General features: G+C 46.3%; 1 protein-coding gene across 2 annotated transcripts; it reads right to left on the bottom strand.

Annotated features, from left to right (window-relative positions):
• Positions 1 to 1,352: 1,352 nt before the first annotated feature.
• LOC147111795 (uncharacterized) lies at positions 1,353 to 22,601 on the bottom strand. Of its 2 annotated transcripts, none has more exons than XM_085999034.1 (2): positions 22,269 to 22,601; positions 1,353 to 5,074 (listed from the first exon to the last, which is right to left on the bottom strand). In XM_085999034.1, the coding sequence occupies exon 2, from the start codon at positions 4,804 to 4,806 to the stop codon at positions 2,608 to 2,610; it is 2,199 nt and encodes a 732-aa protein (XP_085855160.1). In that variant the 5' UTR covers positions 4,807 to 5,074; positions 22,269 to 22,601; the 3' UTR covers positions 1,353 to 2,607. The 2 variants fall into 2 exon arrangements, with proteins under 2 accessions (XP_085855160.1, XP_085855159.1); XM_085999033.1 differs by having other exon boundaries at positions 22,297 to 22,601.
• Positions 22,602 to 26,592: the final 3,991 nt, after the last annotated feature.

Here is a 26,592-nt window from a genome sequence, read left to right as displayed (position 1 = left end):
ATCTTGGTGTCATATTTGACCCTGAAATGAGCTTCCGGCCACATATCCGCAGCATAACTAAGACCGCCTATTTCCACCTCCGTAATATCGTCCATCTCCGCCCTTGCCTCAGCTAATCCACTGCTGAAACCTTGATCCATACCTTTGTTACCTCTAGACTTGACTATTCCACACATTCCTGGCTGGCCTCCCACATTCTACCATACGTAAACTTGAGGTGATCCAAAACTTGGCTGCCTGTGTCCTAACTCGCACGAAGTCCTGTTCACCCATCACCCCTGTGCTCACTGACCTACATTGGCTCCCAGTTAAGCAACGCCTCAATTTCAAAATTCTCATCCTGGTTTTCAAATTGTTCCATTGCCTCGCCTCTGCCTAGTTCTGTAATCTCCTTCAGCCACACAATCCACACCCCCTTGGCCCAAGATATCTGCGCTCCTCTAATTCGGCCCTCGAGCATCCCTGAATATAATCACTCAACCATTGGTGGCCGTGCCTTGTTGCCTAGGCCCTAAGCTCTGGAATTCCCTGCCTAAACCTCTCCGCCTCGCTATCTCTTTCCTCCTTGCAGACGCTCCTTAAAACCTACCTTTGACCAAGCTTTTGGTCAGCTGCCCTAATTTCTCCTTATGTGGCTCGATGTCAAATTTTTTGTCTTTTAATACTCCTGTGAAGCGCCTTGGGACGTTTTACTATGTTGAAGGTGCTAATATAAATACAAGTTGCAGTTGTTGTTGTAAATCCTGCAGAAGATGCTTGTTCTCACCCTTGATGGCAAGCTCCCAATAAGGTGTTCCTAATATAGGAAGATTGTCATATTACCATTAAGCTAACCCTGAAAACCATGTTATGAACAGACAACTTCCTGTTGAATGGGCACCAATTGCTCTCAGACATATTACCATTCAGATGCATTGCTTAGGCAAAATACCAAGTCTGGCTTCTTTGAGATGATCCCTGGTGAATAAATTAGGGATATAAATGTATCTCTTCCCTCAGCAGAATACTACACATTATGTAATAAATATGCTGTATTTGTTTTGCATGAAGATTCAGAAGTATCAAATATTGTTGTGACCCTGCCCACATCATTATCCACCCAAGACTGTAGGCAATTCATCAGCTCCCACTCCTGTCAATATAGAACCTCCAGAAAGATGTATCCATCTCACCCTTTCCTGCCAGTGCCCGTCTTCCACTTAGTGCCTCTCTCGGACCCCCAACAAGATCAAAAAATTGTCCCGTAGAAACACACAGCCTAGGGTGCATTATACTGGCATATCTAGTGAGAACAAATATGATCTCACCCTTATTACAAATTAAACTCCATAAATTAAACAAAAACAATGGTACAATATCATGTTTAATTTTATTAGGTTATCAACAAAACATACAATATCTATGTTTTTGATGTTAAAGATTACCTAGTTACATACAGAAATGTGTTGCAAAATGTATTTTTTTTAATAGTTGAAAAGACAAATCACTGCTAGAAAAAGAGCAGATATTGAAATTATCTCTGCAAGACACAGCACCACATTTTCTCAATAGTATGTGGTTAACACTGTTAGTGTACACAAAAATTTAAACTATAATCCTTTTAAAACCTGAAGGTAAACCTGTAATGTAACCCCTTCAGTAAACACACTGAACTAGCTGAGGACTTAAAAGTCTGTACAATAAGCAAACACCTGTACTGCTACTGAAAATCCCCTGGCAACCTCACTCAGAAGTCTCAGGCTTACAAACAACCTGCTAGAACCAGTGAATTGTAAGCTTCTTCACTGAATTTCATATATGTAGCAATGCCTGGAATTGGTTTTCACACACACTGCATAACACGTTAGGTTACCATGAAAACAAAATATGCTGAATTACCTTTCCTTAATATGAAAACAGGGAATTAAAAGTTTGCTAAATACAGTTCGCTGCTACAAAAAAAAACTTATATTGGAAGATTAACTAACACAGCAAAGCAGAATACACTAATCAACTACATACAGAACATCAAACTTTAGGAAATTCACTAATTTGCCACTAAGCTTAACCAGGCACTGAAATGATGTGTTGCCAATTTACTGAAAAATCCTCCATTCATAAATGCTCATGAGTTGAAAGGAGAAAACAAGAGTAGAGAATTAAATTGGTAGGATGCACTGGATTAGGAGCCTCATCAGTCCAGCAATGCATACAGAACTTTATAAACAACCAACAATGGAGTATATGTTCCTCCATTTTCAAAATGCACAAAAGTCAGTGCTAGTCAGAGTTGGAGAATGCCATTTTATACTTGCAGTAAATGACTTGTTCACCTTAGCAACTGCTTCAGGTTGTGTAAAAGAAACAAAGGTCCCAATAAATGAAGAGCGTAATTTTAAACCTTTATAAGGTTTATTTGCGTCAGAGCCCTGTGATTCTATAAGACTTGAGAGGAGACTGGTGATCCAGATTCGGACACTGCTCTCCCTACCATTTGTTCCATGCCCAGATTGCATTTTTTAAACTAAGAAATTTAGTAGAGATTGTTTATGCATATGATGAAGATGAGGGATATTAGTGCTGGGAATGGGAACACCTTTCCATTTGAACATTTTTATATTAAATACTCTACTCATCACCCTGACTAGATATGAGATTGCCACCTTGAGTCTGCTGACATTTATGTTTTTTTAGCTCAGCTGGAAGCTGAAATCCATCTCCACAAAATGAGCAGTGAATGGGAAAATCTTGTGTGTGAGCTATCCTAACATGTCCTATGTAATTTACAAACAGGTAAGTGCTGTAAGGGCAGTAATGACATTTATAAAGTGTTCGGTTATCAGTCACATTAGATTGATTAGCCTTTGAAATATTTTTTTTGTGAATTTTTAGGTGAGCATGCAGATCAATTTGTTTCTCAAACCTGGCGCTGCAGATCTCACAGTTAAAAGTTTTGCCTTCAGCATTTGGTTTATGAATATTCAGATGACGCTGTAAATCCTCTTCACTCGGATACTTGGCATTGCAGGCATCACAGTTGAAGGTTTTTCTTTCTGCATGATTTTTTTCCAGGTCATCATCATTCAGCGTTGCTACATCATCACGGGAGAACTCACAGGCAAGTGGCTTTTGTACAGCATGGAGAAGTTTGTGCTTTTGGTACATGTCTTGCTCTTCAAATGTCTTTCCACATTCCTGACAAGATAAAATGTTATCCTTTGAAGCTGCAGAATCCTGTTGATGAGCCACCACACACACTGCAGGTTCCAGAAGCTGCAACTTTGAAGCCTGAATCTTACCAGCATTCAGTTGTAAATATTTTTTTCCTGCTTCTGCTAGCATCACACCATCTGAGGATTCCATTTTTGCAAAAGAATTCCCGTGCAGTTGTACTTCTTCCTTACGTGAACTGTGGGGCTGGACTGAAGGTGATTCTGAACTCATTAACTTTCTCTCCTGATCTGCATCCTGCTGCTTATTTGCACCAATATTTTCAGAACAATTATCGTCTCTCTGCTGAGAGGTACACTGCTTCTCATGATTCTTAAAGGCTCTGGCATAATCAGATTCAAAGTCACATTTGGAACATTTGTAATAAGCTTCTCCGGTATGAACAGACATGTGCCTTTTAAGCTCCTTGTCCATAACAAAACATCTTCCACATTCACCACATTGATAAGGATAAGGCTTGTCGTGTACCCTTACAACATGATATAGAGCACTACTTTTACTTTTACAATGGAATTTACAGGAACTACAGTAAAAGGTTCCTCTGACATACTTAACATATTCTTGTAAACTTTTTGCATAATCCTTTTCTTCAGAAGATTCTTCAGGATCATTTGAAACGGTCGGCTTTTTGGGAATATTTGAATCCGTCAATTCTTTGGGATTATTTGAAACTGTCTGTTCTGCAGGATTATTTGAAACCACCTGTTCTTCAGGATTATTCGAAACAGTCAGTTTTTCAGGATTATTCAAAACTGCTGGCTTTTCAGATTTATTCGAAACTGCTGGTTCTTTGGGATTATTTGAAACTGTCGGTTTACGGGTGGAATTATGTTGAATTGGGTAACTGCCACTATAATCACAATACTCAAACTCAAACGGTGGAGCATTGGCATCCTTCTGCTTTTTCTTCTGACAGTTGTGGACATTTAGCTCATCAAGAGTATTGAACCGAGTACCACATTTTTCACAGTTGAAATCAACACTTTTACTTTTGGTTTCTTCTAATTTACGCTTTGGTCGTCCAGGTTTCCTCTTAATAGGTTGTACTTCAATTGTGCTTGAATTTGTTTCTGTATGTTTTATAGGTTGTATTACAATTGTGCTTGAAGCTGTTTCTGTACGTTTTTTACGCCCCCTTCTTCCCTTTTTTATAGATTTTTTTTCCTCAATCACTTTGGATTCTTTTAATTTTCTCTTTGTAGCTCTTGGCTGTTTACTAGTTTCACTGGGCTCTTTTGTTTGGGAAGCTTCTTCATTCTTGCTTAACTTTGGGTGCTGTGTTGCAACATGATTGTAAACATTACTGTACACCTTGTTTGTGAAGAAACACAACTGACAGTGAAACAATTTGGCACTTTTCTGATAAACCACGATATTTGTTAAATCAGAGAATTCGGGGTGAATGGAACCAAGGTGTGTTTCCAAAGTTTCATGATCAGTATACTTGAAATCACAGTGCACACAAGTTAAATATACAGAAGTGTTATTTAGTTGGCTTTTTGTTTCCAATTTTTCCTCGTTATTCAATCCAACAGCACATTCTTCATTCTGTCTTGTAAACTCCTTTTTATGTATTGCTGTTATTTGTAGATCCATAGTGTTTCTATCTCTGAAATGGTTTACCACACTGATAGCGTCTGGAAGTCTTCCTTTAGTCCTCTTTGTGTGTTCTTTGTTCTTTAAATTTTGCGAATCCTTCCCTGCATAGTTCACAGGTCTAGGTCCTCCGAGTATTATCTTCTGGAATCGTTTTGAGTTTGCAATGAGCTCGTTCAACTTTCGGACTACAAGCTACACACTTGGCAAGTAATACTATGGAAGAAGACAGCCCTATTCCAATTTTCACAGTGGAGTTGATGCTCACCTACAAGGCAGGAACAAAAACAATTACAGCAAGACACTATATGAAATCATTGTCATCTGTCTATAGCCAATATTGTGCACGTTTTAAAAAGTCCATCCAAAGATTCAAAAGAAAAAGATCAAGAAAATTTCAACTTTTATATATTTTTTAAACATTACTTCAAGAGCACTTTTAGTACGTAAAACTCCAACAAAAATGTTCTTAATTTGTTTATAAAACATGCTATCTGAACTATTTCTTCAACAGTTAGTCATTTATCTGCATTAACCCAGAATCAGGGTAAATAGTTATCAAAAGGATGTCATAAATAGCTGAAGTTGGCAGGATGGGGAAGGGGCATGGACACTTTAATTATAAACAGGGATCAAGTTTAATCATTTTGCTGGAACATCACAACTATGGAATGGATGTCATGAGCCAAATAAAAAATTGAAGAGACTACACCTGAAGTCAATCTTTTCTCCTTATAAATGTTAATGGGCCTACTGCACTTTTCCAGTATTTTTAATAACTATTTTATAATCCCAGGCAGTAGCAAGGTTCAATGGGGTAAGATGGCTCAGACCTTTTTGAAATCATAATTCCCACCATTTCCTCTGGAGCGGTTTCTGGGACATATGAGGATTCTCACCATCGGTAATGTCACCAGAGTAGCCTAGTAGGGAAGAACACCCTAACTGAGGGTGTCCATGTCAGGAAAACATTGAAGAAATTTCTGGTATCTATATTATTGTCCTCTATAAAAACAAGGACTACTTTCAACAAAAGTGCAACTGTAGATTTTCATTCCCTATAAATATCCTAAGATTGTCAGGTATGTTATTTTACATGCACATGCATTCATCAGCAGACATCCATTGCTCTATCTTGGCAAAACTCCCTTCAGAATAAAGTAACCAATATTTTATTCCGAGGGCTGCGATGAAAATTCTAGCAAGAATTTCAAAGGGCAAAACAGAAGAAACAGGGATGGTCCTGCTGCATTGGGTCTGCACCCACTTTGCACTTCAAGAGTATCCCCAGAGCTGATGCCTGAAACAGGTGGTCATATGAAAAGCAAATGTAAGGGCACTGGAGTAATAGAACACCTACCCCCCTCACCTCATTTTCCGGTATACTGATGAATGTACCTGCTCTCACCCTGAAGTGGAAAATGTCATCAACTTTGCTTCCAATTTCCACCCTTCCCTTACCTTCACATGGTCCATCTCCGACTCTTTTCTTCCTTGACTTCTCTATCTCTATTTCTGGGGATAGGCCATCGACCAATATTTACTATAAGCCCACTGACTCCCAAAGCTACTTTGACTACACTTCCTCCCACCCTGCTTCCTGTAAGTACTCTATTCCATTCTCCCAGTTTCTCCGTCTCTGTTGCATCTGTTCTGAAGATGCCACCTTCCATACCAGTGTTTCCAATATGTCTTCCTATTTCCTCAACCGTTCCACCATGGTTGACAGGGCCCTCGACCGTGTCTGTCCCATTTTCTGCACTTCTGCTCTCATCCCTTCCTCTCCCTCCTAACGATAGGGTTGCCCTTGCCCTCACCTTCCACCCCACCAGCCTCCACATTCAACGGATCATCCTCCGCCATTTCCACCACCTCCAGAGTGATGTCACCACCAAACACATCTTCCCCCTCCTCTCCCTGAATTCCAAAGGGAGCGTTCCCTCTGCGGCACCCTGATCCACTCTTCAATCACACCCACTCCCCTTCTCGCGCACCTTCCTGTGCAAGCACAGGAGATGCAATACCTGCCCTTTCACCTCCTCCCTTCCCACCATCCAGGGCTGCAAACACTCCTTCCAGGTGAAACAGCAATTTACTTCTTTCAATTTAGTATACTGTATTCGCTGCTCACGATGCAGTCTCCTCTACATTTGAGGAAGTAACGTATAGGGTGGATAAAGGGGAACCAGTGGACGTAGTGTATTTAGACTTCCAAAAGGCATTTGACAAGGTGCCACACAAAAGATTATTGCTTAAGATAAAAAATCACGGGATTGGGGGTAATATTCTGGCATGGATAGAGGATTGGCTATCTAACAGAAGGCAGAGAGTTGGGATAAATGGTTCATTCTCAGACTGGCAATCAGTAACTAGTGGTGTTCCGCAGGGGTCAGTGCTGGGTCCCCAACTCTTTACAATCTATATTAAGGATTTGGAGGAGGGGACTGAGTGTAACATATCAAAGTTTGCAGATGATACTAAGATGGGAGGGAAAGTAGTGAGTGAGGAGGACATAAAAAACCTGCAAGGGGACATAGACAGGCTAAGTAAGTGGGCAGAGATTTGGCAGATGGAATACAATACTGGAAAGTGTGAGGTTATGCACTTTGGCAGGAAAAATCGTAGAGCAAGTTATTATCTTAATGGCAAGAAACTGGAAAGTACTGAAGTACAAAGGGATCTGGGGGGTCCTGGTGCACGAAACTCAAAAGGTTAGTATGCAGGTGCAGCAAGTGATTAAGAAGGCCAATGGAATGTTGGCTTTCATTGCTAGGGGGATAGAATATAAAAATAGGGAGGTATTGCTTCAGTTGTACAAGGTATTGGTGAGACCGCACCTGGAATACTGCGTACAGTTTTGGTGTTCATACTTAAGAAAGGACATACTTGCTCTCGAGTCAGTACAAAGAAGGTTCACTCGGTTAATCCCGGGGATGAGGGGATGGACATATGAGGAGAGGTTGAGTAGATTGGGACTCTACTCATTGGAGTTCAGAAGAATGAGAGGCGATCTTATTGAAACATATAAGATTGTGAAGGGGTTGGATCGGGTGGATGCGGGGAAGATGTTCCCGATGATGGGTGAAACTAGAACTAGGGGGCATAGTCTTAGAATAAGGGGCTGCTCTTTCAAAACTGAGATGAGGAGGAACTACTTCACTCAGAGGGTGGTAGGTCCATGGAATATGCTGCCCCAAAAAGCTGTAGAAGCTACATCATTACATAAATTTAAAACAGAAATAGACAGTTTCCTAGAAGTAAAGGGAATTAAAGGTTACGGGGAGCGGGCAGGAAATTGGACATGAGTCTAGGTTCGGATCGGTCATGGCCCTGTGGGTAGCGGAGCGGGCCCAGGGGCCGTGTAGCCTGATCCTGCTCCTATTTCGTGTGTCTAATTCTGTTAGATTCAGGAGATGGTTCTGGGATAGTGGATTGGCGGTTAGGATCAGATCAGCCATGATCTTATTGAATGGCGGAGCAGGCTCGAGGGGCCGATTGGCCTACTCCTGCTCCTATTTCTTATGTTCTTATGTAGACCAAACGCAGGTTGGGTAATTGCTTTGCTGAACATCTCCGTTCAGTCTGCAAGTGTGACCCTGAGCTTCCGGTTGCCTGTCATTTTAATTCTCCGCTCCACTCTACTCTACTCTAACCTCTCTGTCCTTGGCCTCCTACACGGTTCGAATGAAGCTCAATGGAAGCTCGAAGAACAGCACCTCATCTTTCGATTAAGCACCTTACAGCCTTCCAGGCTCAACAATGACTTCAAAAATGTCAGATCATAACCACTGCTCACATTTTTTCCAGACAGCTGCTGTTGGTAATGATTCTGCTGTTGCCATTTATACCTCTAGACCCATCTTTTGTTCCTTTACTTGCCCCCATTACCACCCCCTTTTGCCTGCACCATCATGCCTTTTGTCATTTAATCACTCCTGCCTTCCACCCGATCACAGACCTTTTGTTCTTTCCTCCCCTTTCCCTACCTCTGTACTTGTTTAAAATCTGTTTAATCTCCAGTTGACTGACCTGAAATGTTAACTTTGTTTCTTTCTCCACAGATGCTGTCTGACTTGCTGAGTATTGCCAGCATTGTGTTTTTATTTCAGAACACCTACCATGTTATTTTCCTGAATCTAAGTCTAACTCAGAGAGATACTGGATCCAAGGGTGACAAACAGGTGAGGGAGAAGAGTGACACAAAATTGTGACAGAACAAGTATACAGGAAGTGTGCATTATAAACAATCCATTCTAATATACTATAGGTAGTTAATGGAACTCCCATGGCATTGTTTATAGACAGCATGCAACATGGTTGTAATGTTTAGCTACCAACTTGGTCTATCCCTTGAAGTCCACTGCTCAAGTCCTTGTAAGGAAATGATTTAAATAGGGAAATCCAGCTGTATGGAAACTTGAGGGTAGTTGTAATTGTTTGTAAATTTCTGGTTCTAGGTGAGAAGAACCCATGAAGAAATTGTTGTGTGAATCTGTAACAATGCGTGATATCTGACTTACAATAGCTAGATGCTATTGTGTATATACATTGTTAAAAAAGTGCATAACAGCACTATGCATATCACTGAAAATGCAGCAAATGTACTGAAGCAAAATACATGACTGACACAGTAAAGGTTTTCCATAGCTTGCTAAAGCTGAAAATACAGAAGTTACATGTTTTTTTAAATGTTCATTCTCAGGATGTGGGCATTGCCCATGCCTAGTTACCCTTAACCAGGCTACTTCAAGCAAGTAACTTTCCTTATTCCCTCCTTGCCACGTACCTCATCCTTTTTTTTTTTGCTTGATTCTCAGTGAATTTTAGTTCTTGCTAAAACTGAACTTGAAGTACCTTGGCCTTTCCCCAAGGTGCTGCATAATAGAGGGATTATTTTCTGCCACTTGTGATTCATTGTAATTTTTTTTTGCCCAGTTGTTACCTGGATATTGAAATCTGCTGGAGCAGGGTGAAAAGAATTACAACTCCCCTAATGCATCGCCCTAAAAAAAAATCTTCACAGGAACTAGAGCTCTGCACTCCTTTTCTATCTGGTTTTACAGTATTCTGGGTATGGTATTATAGTATTTACAGCACGGAAACAGGTCATTTGGCCCAACAGGTCCACGTAAGTGTTTATGCTCCACACGAGTACCACAAAAGCAGGTGAAAGCTACAACTCTCACAATGCACATGCCACATACACAGAATTTCTCCTCAGCTGCACCCACGTGTAATTTACAACTCAAGCCCTGGCTCCTGAAAATAGGGCAGGCCAATTGCAGGGTGGGTTGGGGGGGGGGGGAAAAGAGGAGAATTTCTTCCAGTCTTTTCTAACATTAAATAACCAATTTTACAGGAAAATTGTAATCCCCCCCCACCCCTCCCACAACTATGTATTTCTTGGTTTGTTTAAGAGGCAAGAGTAGGAAGAATGGATAGTGTGCGTTGGCACATAGGACTGGAAGAGGTTGCAGTTAGGATGGGGAGGCTGGGGAAGTTTGTAAATGAAGCCAATTATTTTAAATTCAATATTTTGGGGAATGGGGAGTCAACTGAGGTTGGTCAGGACAGGGCTACATGGGATGGGGAAATACTGTGGGATGAGATGCAGGCAACAGAGTTTTTATTCAAGCTGCAGTTTATGAAAGGTGAAAATTTGGAGATAAGCATTGGAGTAATTGCATCTGGAGGGGACAATGCGTGATAAAGCTTCCAACTTTGGTGGGACTGAGGGCAGACGGGGGTGATGCTGCAAAAGTTGAAATTGGTGGTCTTGGTTGTAGGGATTGAATCTCAGCTCAGGTTGCACGCCATCAGATTCAACCTGAAAATGCAGCCAAGGAGGGGATGGAATCACAATGTGGAGTTTCTGGAGGGAGCTGAACTGGATGACTTCAATTCTAACAATATTAATTATGGATGAGGAAGACTTATCAGCTGAGCACAGTGGTGGTCATGGAGTCAAGGGTGGTGGCTGGGTAACATCAGCACACATGAAAGCTAACCCCATGCTTACAAATTTCAGTTAACCAAGAGGCAGCATGCAGCCTAGGTAATGGAGTCAAGGTTGGAACCTTGAAATACACCCAAACTGGCCACACACAGGTGGGAGGAGACTGGGACAAGTAGGAGTGGACACAATGAGGACAGTGTACAAAAGGTAGGCCAGAGGAGATGGATGGAGTAGTTAACCATGTTGTAAGCTGTGGCGAAGTCATGGAAGATGTTGTTGGTGACTTTGACCAGGGGTATCTTGATGCTCAATGTTATATACAATCCGCACTCATGCATATCAGACAATATGGTTCTCCCGCCTTACAGTTTGCTTACCATTAGCTGTACCTCCTAAAGCACCAGATGGCTTTAGTATTTCTTGGCCTGCCCTAAATTCTCAAATTGCAGGACAGAAATGTCCAAGAAGCTGAATAAAAATAAACAAGCCAGAAGGAGAGGTTTAATAAAACCAGCACCTTCCTCATGGAAATACATAGAAGTTACAACATGAAACAGGCCATTTAGCCCAACGAGCCTGTGTCAGTGTATACCCTCCACATAGGGTTGCAAAATTCTGGGAATTTTTAAAAGAGGAAACTTTCCATGGGAATTTTCGGGTTTTTATGGGAATTTAGTGTTTTTTTGCACACTGATGGTTTTTGTCTCTGACCCTTATATTATCTGTCGTCAAAATAGACATACTGTTCCATACAAATAAAAACAGGCTTTCAAAACTTTATTTAGGTTATAATTTTGAACTTTATTGAACCCCCACAAAAAAGACCCATCTAAAATAAAATAAAAAGAGCGTCAGCTTATTTAGCCTGTAATTTGTCCTTATTGAGTCTTCTACTCCTCATTGCTCCTCCTGATTCTCTGACTCTGGCGTGTCCATTTCCTCCTCTGTGTCAGTGTCTAGCTGTGTGGTGGACACTTCTGTATCTGGCTCAATAAGTTGTAGGTTCGCCCGGATAGCCACCAGTTTCTCCATTCTCTTGTTAGTCAGCCTGTTGCACACCTTTGTATGCGTATTCCCAAAAAGTGACCAGTTTCGTTCAGAGGCCGCTGATGAAGGTGGGATTTGGAGTATCACCGATGCAATAGGTGACAGGGCCTCAGATGCACAAAGTCCCTTCCACCAGGTGTGTGCACTGATATGCTTGCATGATTCCCAGCATGAATCGGCTGGACACAAAATTCTTGACGCGTCTGTATGAATTGAACAATTGCCTTCTCCTCTGCTTTGAGCAGCAGGGATGTGGGTAGGGCAATGCTGATTTGTTCTTTTAAATCAGTAAAAAGCCCGAGAACATCTGACAAGACAGCGTCATCTCCTTCAATCTGAGCAATTGCAGATGCTACTGGTGAGAGAGTAGTTTAAGGCTGCTAACCACTCTCTCCCAAAACACATCATCCAGCAGTATTTTCTTGATGGTGGTTTCCATATCCCCAGACTGGGATATTGCCATTTCTTGCAGCGACTCCTTACCCTCCAGAAGGCTGTTGTACATTATGACAATGCCACCCCATCTAGTGTTGTTGGGCAGCTTCAGTGTGGTGTTCTTGTTCTTTGTCATTTGCTTGGAGTTGTAGGTTGCTGCAACTACCTGTTTTCCCCTGACATACTTAACAACTTGCTTGGCTCTCTTGCACAGTGCTTCCATGGTTCTCAAACCCATGATGTCCTTGAGGAGCAGGTTAAGCCCATGAGCTGCGCACCCAATAGACGTAATATGAGGGTAGGCCTCCTCCACTTGAGCCCAAGCAGCCGTCATATTCGCAGCATTGTCAGTAACTACTGCAAAGACCTTTTGTGATCCAAGATCGTTGATGACCGCTTTCAGCTCATCAGCAATGTATGTGCCTGTGTGTCTGTTGTCCTTCGTGTCTGTGCTCTTGAAGAACACTGGGAGAGGAGTGGAGACGATGTAGTTGATGATGCCCCCCCCTCGTACATTTGACCACCCATCTGAGATAACTGCAACACAGTCTGCCATCGCTATCGTTTCTTTGAGCTTTCCTTGGACACTGTTATACTCAGCCTCCAGCAAATAAGTAGACAAAGCATGTCTGGTGGGAGGACAGTATGCAGGGCGAATAACATTGAAAAGTCTCTTCCAGTACACATTGGCTGTGAGCATGAGGGGTGAGCCTGTTGCATATACAGCTCGAGCAAGGCACTCATCTGCATTCTTCTGGCTATGGTTATCCATTGTATCAAAGAACCTTCCAAGTGGGCCAGGAGTTACTGATGATAAGGAGCCTGATGCTGAATGAGAGCCATCATCTTCTTGAATGGAAGCAGAGGAACTCTGGGCTGACTGCTGTGAGCTTTGAGTGAAGTTGTTGCATTTGGATAAATGCTGCTGCATCTTTGTGGCATTCTTTACATATGGCTTTCTACAGTGTTTGCACATGTACACAGTCTTTCCATCTTTAATGCCTGGGGTAAAATGCTTCCACACATCCGACGGTAAACGTGGCATTGTTCTATGCAGAGAAATAAAGGGCATTCATCTCTGTGTCGAACTGCGGTCGATCAGCACGATTGCAACAGGGTGAGTACATTTTTGCTGATGCTCCATGTGATGGAAGCATGACCTGTACACACACGACGCTACATCACCAATAGTGTATTATTTTGTATATTTTAAATTGAAGGACAACAGAGTTCAACAAATAACTGGTTTATTTGGTATAAAGTCTGATTTACTTACTGCATCATCACAACATCAGCAGAAAACAAAATGACTTCCCTCAGGACCCCTAACCTGGATCTTAAAAAAACTATAGCAGTCTTACAGATGCCTGCAGGCCAATCACAATTCGATATGCAAATATTACAAATAGAGGGAGCTAATCGCTCATCCACTCAATCAGGACACATTTGTTCACACTCACACAAAACTTGTAATTATTAAAACAAGCCAAGTAAGATAAACATATATTGATTAAGAAATTCCTTAATAATTAAGATTCCATCTCTGTTAGTAATTTTAAGAGAGGACCTGTGGGGGGGGGGGGAAATGAAAGAAATACAAAAAAAAAACAATATTATGCTAGCATGTGCTTTTTTGGGGCAAAATTCCCAAGCTAAACTTCCTGTGGGAAATTTATCGGAAACTTTCCACCCCTTCGCAACCCTAGCTACGGGGGAGTGGGACTAGCTGAAGTGCTCTTGCAGAGAGCGGGTACAGGCTCAACGGGCCGAATGGCTTCCTTCTGTGCTGTAACCATTCCATGTTTCTGTGGGGCATTACCAAAATATGAAAAACATTACAGGTAGACTACCTTTTATCCGAACTTCCGAAACTCTCTAAAAACCGAAGGTTTTTTCGTTCAGCGTAAGTCGTGCGCATGACATGACCAGAGTGGCGCACGACTTACGCTGAGCAGAGGGTCAGCGTAAGTCGTGCGCACGACCCCGACCCCCGCCGCCCGCCAACCCACCCCCGACAAATTTCCCAGTCTTATAAAATACCTTCCGAAATCCGAAATTTTCCGAAAACCGAAACACGGCTGGTCCCGAGGTTTTCGGATAAAGGATAGTCTACCTGTATTAGCATTCACTGTAAATGTTCTATTTTCTTATTTACATGTGTAATTTATAATTGGCCTTGTAACTCACTGCATTAGTTTGCCATCCAGAAGATAGGAGAAGCCCACTTGGGGGACTGTGTAAGATTACAATGTGCAGTTAAAATAACAAGGGATTATATTACAGCCCCTGGATCATGCTATGGTATGACTAGATACTGAGCAGCAAAGATAAACTGCAGATTGCAAGGAGTGTGGGTTCTGATTACAGGAGAGGCCAGTGATGCAGAACCCGAGAGAAATATGGCAACCAGAAATTTGTTAACACATTTTGTCAGTGTGGTTGAGACAGAAATTATGTGAAGATTAGATTGGATGAATGGAAAGAAAATGTATATGGGAACAGGTGGGTAAACATGTTTGTTTATACTTGTGTGGAGGTAGGGTTGCAAAGGGGTGGAAAGTTTCCGGTAAATTTCCGGAAATTTTCCACGGGAAGTTTAGCTTGGGAATTTTGCCCAAAAAAGCACATGCTAGCATAATATTGTTTTTTTTGTATTTCTTTTTTTCCCCCCCCACAGGTCCTCTCTTAAAATTACTAACAGAGATGGAATCTTAATTATTAAGGAATTTCTTAATCAATATATGTTTATCTTCTTACTTGGCTTGTTTTAATAATTACAAGTTTTGTGTGTGACTGTGAACAAATGTGTCCTGATTGGTTGGGTGAGCGATTAGCTCCCTCTATTGGTGATGTAGCATTGTGCGTGCACAGGTCATGCTTCCATCACATGGAGCATCAGGAAAAATTTACCCGGTTGCAATTGTGCTGATCGACCGCAGTTCGACAGAGACGAATGCCCTTTATTTTTCTGCATAGAACAATGCCACATTTACCGTCGGATGTGTGGAAGCATTTTACCCCAAACATTAAAGATGGAAAGACTGTGTACATGTGCAAACACTGTACAAAGCCATATGTAAAGAATGCCACAAAGATGCAGCAGCATTTATCCAAATGCAACAACTTCACTCAAAGCTCACAGCAGTCAGCCCAGAGTTCCTCTGCTTCCATTCAAGAAGATGATGGTTCACATTCAGCATCAGGCTCCTTATCAGCAACTCCTGGCCCACTTGGAAGGTTCTTTGATACAATGGATAACCATAGCCAGAAGAATGCAGATGAGTGCCTTGCTCGAGCTGTGTATGTGACAGGCTCACCCCTCATGCTCACAGCCAATGTGTACTGGAAGAGATTTTTCAATGTTATTCGCCCTGCATACTGTCCTCCCACCAGACATGCTTTGTCTACTTATTTGCTGGAGGCTGAGTATAACAGTGTCCAAGGAATGCTCAAAGAAACGATAGAGATGGCAGGATAGCAAAATACTGCAGATGCTGGAAATCCGAAATAACAGAAAATGCTGGAAAAACTCGGCAAGCCAGGCAACATCCGTGGAGAGAAAATAGAGTCGACGTTTCGGGTCTAACCCTTTTTCAAAACTGGAAAGGAAATGAAATAGATCGAAAGGCAGGGCTGGGAGAGAACAAAAGAAGTGAAGAGACATTAAGAGGTATTCAAAACGAGACGAGATGGTGATAGGACTAGTGGAGACAAAAGACGGCTCTAGATTAGGTGTGAAATGTGCTGGCAGACTGTGTTGCAGTTATCTCAGATGGGTGGTCAAATGTACGAGGGGAGGGCATCATAAACTACATCGTCTTCACTCCTCTCCCAGTGTTCTTCAAAAGCACAGACACGAAGGACAACAGACACACAGGCACATACATTGCTGATGAGCTGAAAGCGGTTATCAACGATCTTGGATCACAAAAGGTCTTTGCAGTAGTTACTGACAATGCTGCGAATATGAAGGCTGCTTGGGCTCAAGTGGAGGAGGCCTACCCTCATATTACGTCTATTGGGTGCGCAGCTCATGGGCTCAACCTGCTCCTCAAGGACATCATGGGTTTGAGAACCATGGAAGCACTGTACAAGAGAGCCAAGCAAGTTGTTAAATATGTCAGGGGAAAACAGGTAGTTGCAGCAACCTACAACTCCAAGCAAACGACAAAGAACAAGAACACCACACTGAAGCTGCCCAGCAACACTAGATGGGGTGGCATTGTCATAATGTACAACAGCCTTCTGGAGGGTAAGGAGTTGCTGCAAGAAATGGCAATATCCCAGTCTGAGGATATGGAAACCACCATCAAGAAAATACTGCTGCATGATGTGTTTTGGGAGAGAGTGGTTAGCAGCCTTAAACTACTCTCACCAGTAGCATCTGCAATTGCTCAGATTTAAGGAGATGGCGCTGTCTTGTCAGATGTTCTCAGGCTTTTTGCTGATTTAAAAGAACAAATCAGCATTGCCCTACCCACATCCCTGCTGCTCAAAGCAGAGGAGAAGGCAATTGTTCAATTCATACAGACGCATCAAGAATTTTGTGTCAAGCCGATTCATGCTGCAGCATACATGCTGGACCCAAAGCATGTTGGGAGACCAATACTTTCTGGAGAACAGATCAACAGCGCTTACAGTGTGATTGCTACCCTCTCACACCACCTCAATCTGGACGTGGGCAAAGTTCTGGGAAGTCTGGCAAAGTTTTCTACCAAGCAAGGTCTTTGGAATGGGGACGGGATATGGGAATCATGCAAGCATATCAGTGCACATACCTGGTGGAAGGGACTTTGTGCATCTGAGGCCGTGTCACCCATTGCATCAGTGATACTCCAAATCCCACCTTCATCAGCGGCCTCTGAACGAAACTGGTCACTTTTTGGGAATACGCATACAAAAGGTGCACAACAGGCTGACTAACAAGAGAGTGGAGAAAATGGTGGCTATCCGGGCGAACCTTCAACTTACTGAGCCAGATACAGAAGTGTTCACCACACAGCTAGACAGTGACAGAGGAGGAAATGGACACGATAGCAAAATACTGCAGATGTTGGAAATCCGAAATAACAACAGAAAATGCTAGAAAAACTCAGCAGGTCAGGCAACATCCGTGGAGAGAAATTTGAGTTGACGTTTCGGGTCGAACCCTTCTTCAAAACTGGAAAGAAAAGATAGATCGTAGGCAGGGCTGCGATCAGACAAAAGTGAAAGAGACAAAAGAAGTAGAAGAGACAATAAAAGGTGTTCGAAGCCAGACGAGATGGTAATAGGCTGAGATTAGGTGTGAAGTGTGCTGGCAGGACAAGAGATAGCTGCCAGGTGGGAGAGTGAAACAAAAAGGAAATGGGGGGGTGGGGGGGGGAAAAAGGAGTGGAAAAATTACAGGTAAAAAATTAATAGGGGCCGAGGTTATGATCTGAAATTGTTGAACTCGATAGAGAGTCCGGAAGGCTGCAAAGTGTCTCATCGGAAGATGAGGTGCTGTTCCTCGAGTTTACGTTGAGCTTCCGTGGAACAATACAAGAGGCCAAGGACGGTGAGGTCCGAGTGGGAATGGAGCGGTGAATTAAAATGACAGGCGACCGGAAGCTCAGGGTCACCCTTACGGACTGAACGGAGGTGTTCCGCAAAGCGGTCACCCAATCTGCGTTTGGTCTCCCCAATGTAGAGGAGACCGCATCGTGAGCAGCGAATACAGTATACTAGATTGCGAGAAGTACAAGTAAATCGCTGTTTCACCTGGAAGGGGTGTTTGGGGCCCTGGACAGTGGGAAGGGGGGAGGTATAGGGGCAGGTGTTACATCTCCTCCGCTTGCACGAGAAGGTGCCAGGCGAAGGGGAAGGGCTGTTTGGGGTGATAAGGAGCGGACTAGGGTGTCTCGGAGGGAGCGGTCCCTACGGAATGCTGAAAGGGGAGGGGAAGATACGTTTGGTGGTGGGATCACTTTGGAGGTAGCGGAAATGCCGGAGGATGATCCGTTGAATGTGGAGGCTGGTGGGGTGAAAGATGAGGACAAGGGGAACCCTATCGTGGTTCCGGGAGGGAGGGGCAGGGGTGAGGGCAGAAGTGCGGGAGATAGAACTGACACGGTCGAGGGCAGTGTCAACCACGGTAGAGGGGAATCCTCGGTTGTGGAAAAAGGAGGACATGTCTGAAGCACTGGTGTGGAAGGTGGCATCGTCGGAGCAGATACGGCGGAGACGGAGAAACTGGGAGAATGGAATAGAGTCCTTACAGGAGGCGGGGTGGGAGGAAGTGTAGTCCAGGTAGCTGTGGGAGTCAGTGGGCTTGTAGTGAATATTGGTCGATAACCTATCCCCGGAGATGGAGACGGAGAAGCCGAGGAAGGGAAGGGAAGAGTCAGAGATGGACCATGTGAAGGTGAGGGAAGGGTGGAAATTGGAGGCAAAGTGCTTCCACCTTCCACACCAGTGCTTCAGACATGTCCTCCTTTTTCCACAACCGAGGATTCCCCTCTACTGTGGTTGACACTGCCCTCGACCGTGTCAGTTCTATCTCCCGCACTTCTGCCCTCACCCCTGCCCCTCCCTCCCGGAACCACGATAGGGTTCCCCTTGTCCTCACCTTTCACCCCAACAGCCTCCACATTCAACGGATCATCCTCCGGCATTTCCGTTACCTCCAAAGTGATCCCACCACCAAACGTATCTTCCCCTCCCCTTTCAGCATTCCGTAGGGACCGCTCCCTCCGAGACACCCTAGTCCACTCCTTATCACCCCAAACAGCCCTTCCCCTTGCACCTTCTCGTGCAAGCGGAGGAGATGTAACACCTGCCCCTATACCTCCCCCCTTCCCACTGTCCAGGGCCCCAAACACTCCTTCCAGGTGGAACAGCGATTTACTTGTACTTCTCGCAATCTAGTATACTGTATTCGCTGCTCACGATGTGGTCTCCTCTACATTGGGGAGACCAAACGCAGATTGGGTGACTGCTTTGCAGAACACCTCCGTTCAGTCCGTAAGGGTGACCCCGAGCTTCCGGTCGCCTGTCATTTTAATTCACCGCTCCATTCCCACTCGGACCTCACCGTCCTTGGCCTCTTGTATTGTTCCATGGAAGCTCAATGTAAACTCGAGGAACAGCACCTCATCTTCCGATTAGGCACTTTGCAGCCTTCCGGACTCAATATCGAGTTCAACAATTTCAGATCATAACCTCGGCCCCTATTAACTTTTTACCTGTAATTTTTCTACTCCTTCCCACCCCCACCCCCCCATTTCCTTTTGTTTCACTCTCCCACCTGGCAGCTATCTCTTGCCCTGCCAGTACACTTCACACCTAATCTCAGTCTATTACCATCTCGTCTGGCTTCGAACACCTTTTATTGTCTCTTCTACTTCTTTTGTCTCTTTCACTTCTTTTGTCCGATCGCAGCCTGCCTTCGATCTATTTTCTTTTCTTTCCAGTTTTGAAGAAGGGTTCGACCCGAAACGTCAACTCAAATTTCTCTCCACGGATGTTGCCTGACCTGCTGAGTTTTTCCAGCATTTTCTGTTGTTATTGAGGAAATGGACACGTCAGAGCCAGAGAATCAGGAGGAGCAATGAGGAGTAGAAGACTCAGAAGACTCATGAGTAGAAAATTCAAAGGGACAAAATAAGGACAAATTACAGGCTAAATAAACTGACGCTCTTTTTATTTTATTTTAGATGGGTCTTTTTTGTGGGGGTTCAATAAAGTTCAAAATTATAACCTAAATAAAGTTTTGAAAGCCTGTTTTTATTTGTATGGAACAGTATGTCTATTTTGATGACAAAGATAATATAAGGGTCAGAGACAAAAACCATCAGTGTGCAAAAAAACTCAAAATTCCCATGGAAAGTTTCCTCTTTTAAAAATTCCCGGAATTTTGCGACCCTACCCGTAGCCCTGCAATTTTTTTTCCAATTCCCTTTTGAAAGCCACGATTGAGTCTGCCTCCACCACCCTTTCAGGCAGTGCATTCCAAATCCTAACCACTTGCTGCGTAAAATAGTTTTCCCCTCATGTTGCCTTTGGTTCTTTTGCCAATCACCTTAAATCTGTGTCCTCTGGTTCTCGACCCTTCCACCAATGGGAACAGTTTCTCTCTATCTACTTTGTCCAGAACCCTCATGATTTTGAACACCTCTCTCAAATCTCCTCTCAACCTTCTCTGCTCTAAGGAGAACAACCACAGCCTCTCTAGTCTATCCACGTAACCGAAGTTCCACATCCCTGGAACCATTCTTGTAAATCTTTTCTGCACTCTCTAAGGCCTTCACATTCTTTCTAAAGTGCAGTGCCCAGAACTGGACACAATACTCCAGTTGAGGCCAAACCAGTATTTTATTAAGGTTTATCATAATTTCCTTGCTTTTGCACTCTATGCCTCTATTTATGAAGCCCAGGATCCCGTATGCATTTTTAACCCCTTTCTCAACCTGCCCTGCCACCTTCAACGATTTGTGCACATATACCCCCCGTTCTCTCTGTTCAAGAGAGGCAATATAAACTGAAGGGTACAATCGGATTGTACCCTTCAGTTTATATTGCCTCTCTTCGTTCTTCCTACCAAAATGTATCACTTTGCACTTTTCTGCATTATATTTCATCTGCCACGTATCCGCCCATTTCACCAGCCTGTCTATGTCTTCTTGAAGTCTATCATTATCCTTCCAAGTTTTGTGTCACCTGCAGAACCTTGTTGTACACAAATAGGTTGCTCCACACTGCAACAGTGATTACACTTCAAAATACTTCATTGGTTTGAAAGCACTTTATGCATCGTAAGCTCATGAAAAGCACTATATAAATTCTGACCCTCCCCAGCTCTCTCTATCTAGGGATTGGCCAGTTGAACTGCCAATTAAACCTGCTACCACCCTCCCAGGTCTGAGTTCCAAGCAGTCAACCCCCACTGAGTTTACATGAATGAAGTCTTTCCAACATACATGCATGAAGATTCACCAGAATGCCTAACTGAACCTCCGTTATCTCAAGCTAATGTCATACGGGAAACGGCATTCCGAATAGATGTTTTCTCTGAAACTGAATTTTCAGAAACTGTATGTTGTAGTTTAGATTTGTGAGCTAAATTTAACTGCAACCTCTTAATACTAGTTACCTGAATATTTTCCATGGTTAAATAGGCAAAAAGGCAAAAGTGACCATGTGGAGTATTTCTGACTCACTACAGGTGCAGATGGCCAGGATACAAAAAAAAGTGTATTCTTCCCACCTCCAATTTATTTTGCCACATTACAACCGTTATCTCTATCAATATATGCTATTGGTCACTGCTCCTCTGAATTTTTCTCACACTCTTCCAAATACAGTGTTCTATCAATCTAAAGCCTCAATATTGAAATAAAATCTCATTGCATGATCTCCTACACCAACTCAGTTTTTCCCAGGGCCTCAAATATGGGGATCTCAATTCCTTGAGTCCTTCATCTTACAGTTTACAGGCTTTTAAAGTCCCGCTTAGATTTTTGCCTGTCTAACAACAGTCACTGCAAGTCAAAAGTAATGAATGATATCTGATGCGCTGAAACACGTGTCGGGGCGCTACATTAATGCAAATCTTACATATCAAGATTGCCTCCAGAATCAAAGACACGCTTTGAATCAGATTAATCTGTTGCTCGCCTCTAGGACCATGGCATAATTGGGGCGGGAGGTGGGCTAATGGCACTTCGACCTAAACTTGGCATTATTGCTTCTGGATTCACCTCATTACCTCGCCCACGCTGCTCCGCCTTGGTGTTGTCCTGTGCTGCAGGCCGGGGCCCTTTCCATATCAAATTCTCAATTAAAAACATATATAGATCCGACTACAAAGGGTTGAAAAAGGCGGGCGAGGAGCGCGCGGTTACCGTTAGCCAGACCCGCGCGCCTCGCCTTTTAAATCACGTTTGAACCAAACGGTGCGGACAGAACAAGAGGGAGGGGGAGATCGCAGGCCGCCATGTTGTTCCCAGCTCAGACAGCGAGCTCTTTACCCAGATAACAGTATCCGGGCCAGAGCCATACTAACCTAAACCACCTCCTCGGGACTCGCTTACCTCGTCGCCGGCTGCCTGCGCGGCCCTTCCACCCCCAGCTCACCGGTCGGACGGAGAGAGAAAACGAAGCGATGCCGATCGGCCCAGGCCGGCCTCTGAGACGCGCACGGCTCGGCTCGGCTCGCAGGCGGGGATGGGAGGTGAAGTGAGGGGAGGTCTCCCGGCGCGTAGCTCGCTCTGGCTTTGCCGCTTTCCCGCGACTGATCCCGAAAACAACTCCAATGGGCGGGAAAACTGGTCGCTTCACCGAGAAAATAAGAGCGCTTCCCTCGAGCCGCAAAAAAACCCCAGCAGGCTTCGTGAAAAATTAACATCTGATTAGAAATGTAAACGCAACCCGTCCAATGAAATGCCCTCCTGCAGCCGACTGATTGGCTGTTTGGAAGATAAAGAAAGGATTTCGACGCCAGTCAGTTGGTTGAAGGAGGAGGGTATTTCATAGCAGTTTGGATCTACATTTTCAGGAGGTCATCCACAGTGTGGATCACAAATACTTGTTTGGGACTTTGCGCACATTCGGGTTCGAAACACGGTGTGTCGCCTGAATCCAAATTCTGTAAGCTGCAGTGAAGTGTCTGATGAAGGTTAATGGGTTTTTGATGGTGTACCTTAGCTTTGGGTGAGGATTTCTTTAGGGATGCCCATGTCCATCTGCGTGGAGCCTTTCCTGCGCTTCTTGCAGAAGAGGTTGATGGGACTGGCTTTGCGCGGGCCGGGTGTGGACGTCGTACTCTCGGCTTATGCTGACGAGCTCCTCGTGGTCTCGGATGCTGTTGACCTGCAGAGGATGCGTGAGGGCTAGCGGGCGTATTCTGCCACATCTTCCGTGAGGATCAACTGGGATAAATGTTCTGGACTCCTGGTGGGTCAGTGGCGGGTGGACTCCATGCCGAAAGTGTTCAAGCCCTTTGCCTGGAACACCATGCATCTCCTCTACCTGGGAGTTTACCTTGGCCCTGCCAAGGAACCCTGGCTGGCAAACTGGCAACAGCTGGAAGCCAAATTCACTGCTCGCCTAGGGCACTGCCCAAGACTGCTCCGAGTGCTATCCTACAGGTGTCCAGCATTGGTTATAAATCAACTGATGGCTGCTATGCTGTGGTACTGGTTGGTCACTTTAATCCCTTCCCAAGTTTGGCGCTAAGATGCAGAGGAAGCTCATCAACTTCTGGGACAAAAGGAGATGCTGGGTCTCTGCTGCAGTCCTGGGTCTCCTGCTTAGGGAGGGCGGTCAGGCGCTGGTGTGTCTCTGCACCCAGATTGCAACTTTCCGCCTTTGGACCCTGCAGAGATACCTATATGTGGAGGATCCTTCTAGATAGTTTGTTTCTTCTGCCAGCTGTACGGCCTGAATTACGACACGTAGCTCCTGTTTGTTGACCTGCGGGGCATCCGTGCTTCCTTGCATGAGCTGCCTGTCTTTTACCAGGATCTGAAATATGGTCGCCTCCAGCCGGAGCTCTTCCCCCCATTCAGGAGCAGTGGCCATCCTCCGGGAGTGTGTCGAGGAGCCTCAAGGGTGCGGAGCGATCGAGCCTGGGCTGACCCCGTTCGGATGGGATTTCGCATCAGTGCGAGGCCCTGAAACCTCGCTCAGGAGCCTCTGCCTCACTACTCGGGCAGTCTCTCGGAAATTCCCTCCGTGCAGTGAGGTTTCATGTACCGGCTGCTCCTGCATATGCTTCACTTCCTTGCCCTCATCTGCTGTTGACACCTCTTGGCGCTCCGTCCTGCGGAGGCTTGGGGGGGGTGGTGTCCCTGATGGAAGGCTCTCTACGTGGGGGTCTTCCCCTGTTTTGTCGGGATCTGCAACTTTTGGCGTCCTGGAAGAGTCCATTTTCCACATATACGTGGAGTGAGAGGTTGCAGCCCCTCTTCCACTATTTGAAGGGGCTGTACTTCAATATCTGGCTGCACTTCAGTCCATGCTCCTGATCTTCAGTCAGCTGGTGTGGAAGAGGAGACTGTGCAAGTCAGGGGATGTCTTCGTAGGTCTGCTCCTGGGCCTGGCCAAGGTGGCCACCAACAGATCCAGGCAGTGTGGGCTCAAGGGGACCTTCTGTACCAACAGCCTGCCTCTCTTCCATGGCTATGTCTGAGTCTGGGTGTCCCTGAAGAGGGAGCACATGGTAAAAGGGGGGAAAGATGTGGTTGGGGGGGGGGGGAAAGATGTGGTTGGGGGGGGGGGGAAAGATGTGGTGGGGGGGAAAGATGTGGTGGTGGTGGGGGGGGGAAAGATGTGGTGGGGGGGGGGAAAGATGTGGTGGGGGGGGGGGAAGATGTGGTGGTGGGGGGGGGAAGATGTGGTGGGGGGGGGGGGAAGATGTGGTGGGGGGGGGGGGAAGATGTGGTGGGGGGGGGGGGAAGATGTGGTGGGGGGGGGGGGAAGATGTGGTGGGGGGGGGGAAGATGTGGTGGTGGTGGGGGGGGGGGGAAGATGTGGTGGTGGGGGGGGGGGGGAAAGATGTGGTGGTGGTGGGGGGGGGGGGAAAGATGTGGTGGTGGTGGGGGGTGGGGGGGGGGGGGGGGGGAAAGATGTGGTGGTGGTGGGGGGGGGGGAAAGATGTGGTGGTGGGGGGGGGGAAAGATGTGGTGTGGGGGGGGGGGAAAGATGTGGTGTGGGGGGGGGGAAAGATGTGGTGGTGGGGGGGGGGGAAAGATGTGGTGGTGGGGGGGGGGGGAAGATGTGGTGGGGGGGGGGGAAGATGTGGTGGGGGGGGGGGGGGAAGATGTGGTGGGGGGGGGGGGGGGGAAGATGTGGTGGGGGGGGGGGGGAAGATGTGGTGGGGGGGGGGGGAGATGTGGTGGTGGGGGGGGGGGAAGATGTGGTGGGGGGGGGGGAAGATGTGGTGGTGGGGGGGGGGGGAAGATGTGGTGGTGGGGGGGGGGGGGGAAGATGTGGTGGTGGGGGGGGGGGGAAGATGTGGTGGGGGGGGGGAAGATGTGGGGGGGGGGGAAAGATGTGGTGGGGGGGGGGAAAGATGTGGTGGGGGGGGGAAAGATGTGGTGGGGGGGGAAAGATGTGGTGGGGGGGGGAAAGATGTGGTGGGGGGGAAAGATGTGGGGGGGGGGGAAGATGTGGTGGGGGGGGGGAAGATGTGGTGGGGGGGGGAAAGATGTGGTGGGGGGGGGGAAAGATGTGGTGGGGGGGGGGGAAAGATGTGGTGGGGGGGAAAGATGTGGTGGGGGGGGGAAGATGTGGTGGGGGGGGGGGAAGATGTGGTGGGGGGGGGGGGAAGATGTGGTGGGGGGGGGGGGAAAGATGTGGTGGGGGGGGGGAAAGATGTGGTGGGGGGGGGAAAGATGTGGTGGGGGGGGGAAAGATGTGGTGGGGGGGGGGAAGATGTGGTGGGGGGGGGGAAAGATGTGGTGGGGGGGGAAAGATGTGGTGGGGGGGGGAAGATGTGGTGGGGGGGGGAAAGATGTGGTGGGGGGGGGGAAAGATGTGGTGGGGGGGGGGAAAGATGTGGTGGGGGGGGGGGAAGATGTGGTGGGGGGGGGGGGAAGATGTGGTGGGGGGGGGGGGAAGATGTGGTGGGGGGGGGGGAGATGTGGTGGGGGGGGGGGAAAGATGTGGTGGGGGGGGGAAAGATGTGGTGGGGGGGGGGAAGATGTGGTGGGGGGGGGGGAAAGATGTGGTGGGGGGGGGAAAGATGTGGTGGGGGGGGGGAAGATGTGGTGGGGGGGAAGATGTGGTGGGGGGGGGGAAAGATGTGGTGGGGGGGGGAAAGATGTGGTGGGGGGGGGAAGATGTGGTGGGGGGGGAAAGAAGTGGTGGGGGGGGGAAAGAAGTGGTGGGGGGGAAAGAAGTGGTGGGGGGGAAGAAGTGGTGGGGGGGGGAAGATGTGGTGGGGGGGGGAAGATGTGGTGGGGGGGGAAGATGTGGTGGGGGGGGAAGATGTGGGGGGGGGGAAGATGGGGGGGGGGGAGATGTGGGGGGGGGGGAGGAAAGATGGGGGGGGGGAGGAAAGATGGGGGGGGGAAAGATGTGGTGGGGGGGGGGAAAGATGTGGTGGGGGGGGGAAAAGATGTGGTGGGGGGGGAAAGATGTGGTGGGGGGGGGAAAGATGTGGGGGGGAAGATGTGGGGGGGGGGGAAAGATGTGGTGCGGGGGGGGAAAGATGTGGTGGGGGGGGGAAAGATGTGGTGGGGGGGGGAAAGATGTGGTGGGGGGGGAAAAGATGTGGTGGGGGGGGAAAGATTGTGGTGGGGGGGGGAAAAGATGTGGTGGGGGGGGGAAAAGATGTGGTGGGGGGGGAAGATGTGGTTGGGGGGGGGAAAGATGTGGTTGGGGGG

This window comes from Somniosus microcephalus, chromosome 10 (genome assembly GCF_052327205.1).
Source record: "Somniosus microcephalus isolate GS21.2 chromosome 10, FLI_Smic_1.0, whole genome shotgun sequence".
NCBI lineage: Eukaryota > Metazoa > Chordata > Chondrichthyes > Squaliformes > Somniosidae > Somniosus > Somniosus microcephalus.
This window is presented reverse-complemented; position numbering and strand designations above follow the sequence as displayed.

Bases quoted from the DNA above. Each gene is read 5' to 3' on its own strand.
- LOC147111795 (XM_085999034.1), bottom strand. From the start codon at position 4,806: ATGGATCTACAAATAACAGCAATACATAAAAAGGAGTTTACAAGACAG.